The sequence below is a fragment of the Orycteropus afer genome, unplaced genomic scaffold (genome assembly GCF_000298275.1).
Source record: "Orycteropus afer afer isolate SDZICR_OR568_19922 unplaced genomic scaffold, OryAfe1.0 scaffold00023, whole genome shotgun sequence".
Classification (NCBI taxonomy): Eukaryota; Metazoa; Chordata; class Mammalia; order Tubulidentata; family Orycteropodidae; genus Orycteropus; species Orycteropus afer.
Window position 1 is genome coordinate 13,575,345 of NW_006921610.1, and position 1,962 is coordinate 13,577,306.

The 1,962-nt window shown below is 45.5% G+C and overlaps 1 protein-coding gene across 1 annotated transcript; it reads left to right on the forward strand.

The window, feature by feature from the left end:
- Positions 1–625: 625 nt before the first annotated feature.
- On the forward strand, positions 626–1,335 carry LOC103192036 (cofilin-1-like). Its single transcript, XM_042783655.1, is given in 2 exon segments — positions 626–809; positions 812–1,335. Coding segments are annotated over 2 exon segments (708 nt in total).
- Positions 1,336–1,962: the final 627 nt, after the last annotated feature.

Sequence of the window (1,962 nt, forward strand, 5' to 3'; positions counted from 1 at the left end):
TAGCATAGTGCCTAAGGACTTGACTGCTAACCAGCAGGCTACTGGTTCAAATCCACCAGCCACTCCTCAGAAGGAAGATGGGGCAATCTACTTTCATAGTGATACTGCCTTGGAAACCCAAGGAGGGGTCACTATGAGTTGAGTCTGACTCGATGGCACATAACAACAACATAACAGTCATCTTTTGGGCCTGGAACAGAACTTATTCCCATGGCTTAACTCTCAGCCAAATAGGCAGGCCTATGAGCAGAACAATTACACCAGAGAGATACACTCCTTAGAACAATCAATCATGGAAGATCAGAAGGCAGCATTTGTGTAGGGAGAAAGCTAGGGAGAGAGGAATGATTAAGTAAGAATGACTCAGGAAAAGAGTAACCACAGGGAGGAAGTGGGAAGAGAGTTGTTACATTGTGGGGATTGTAATCAGTGTCATGAAACAAAATGTGTATGAATTGTTGAATTAAAAACAAAGTTGCTCTGTAAAATTTCACCTAAATCACAATACATTTAAAAAAAAAAAAAAAAAAAAAGGCGGAAAAAAAAGGTTCAGTCAGATCCCGGAAGCAGCTGCAGTGGCACTTGTCTTCTCTGGTTCTGTCGTGTTCTCCTCGCTTCCAGAAACATGGTCTCTGGTGTGCCTGTCTCTAATGTTGTTATCAAGGTGTTCAATGACATGAAGGTGTGCAAATCATCAATGCCAGAGGAGTTGAAGAAGTGCAAGATTGTGCTCTTCTGCCTGAGTGAAGACAGGAAGAACAAGATCCTGGAGGAGGCCAAGGAGATCTTGGTTGGCGATGTCGGCCAAACTGCGATGACCCCTACACCATTTTTGTTAAGGTGCTGCCGGACAAGGACTGCCGCTGGGCCCTCTATGACACAACTTACAAGACCAAGGAAAGCAAGAAGGAGCACCTGCTGTTTATCTTCTGGGTTCCCGAGTCTGCACCCCTTGAGAGCAAAATGATCTATGCTACCTCCAAGAATGCCAAGAAGATGCTGACAGGGATCAAGCACAAATTACAAACAAACTGCTATGAGGAGGTCAAGGACCGCTGCACTCTGGTGGAGAAGCTGGGGGGCAGTGCCGTCATGTCCCAGGAGGCCAAACACTTGAGAGCTCCCTCAAGCCCCCTGCCTGGAGCATACCAGACCTGCCCATGGGGGCTGCAGGCTGCTCCCTTCCTGTCAGACTGGAGAGGCTGGGGCGACTCCCAGCAGGAGGAGGGTAATCCCTTTACCCCAGTTGTCAAACATTCCCCCCACCCCCTGGACCTTTCTCCTGCCTCCACCCCTGACGGTTCTGGCCTTCCCAAACAGCTTTTGATCTTCTGATTCCTTTTGGGTTGAAGCAAGCCAAGTCTCCCCAGGCACCCCAGTTTGGGAGGGGCCTGTATTTTTTTTTTAAGGATACCCCTAGGCCCCATCTGCCCCTCCCTCCCCCTTCCCAGGCTGCCAGCTTCTAATTGCAGTGGTGACTCTGTGCTCATCTGTTTAGTTCTGTGTATAAATGGAATGTTGGTTTCTCTCCATGCCAGCTGGTACCCCTCCCCTTTTCCCCTGGTCATGGCCACTTGTTTGAAGGAAACTTCAATTAAAAAAAAAAAGACAACAATTTAAAAAACAAATACAAAAAACAAACAAACAAAAAACCCTTTACCTGATTAAAATCAGCCAACCCAGGAAAAAATTTCCTTTTTATTAACTCAGTATCAATTTATCTGGGACCTTATTTGCCTCAAATCCCTTCATCTTTCCATATTCTATTGGACAGAAACAAGTTTTGCACAAACTCAAGGGGAAGAGATTATGAAGATCATGAACAGAAAGCATTGCAAATTATGTCCACCACATCTAGGAATAAGAATGTATTGCATTCCTAAACTCTAATTAGGGGAAAACCAAAGGCAAAGAAACCATTAATGCAACTGTGTGAATATGCTCTGTAAAGTTAACCAATAA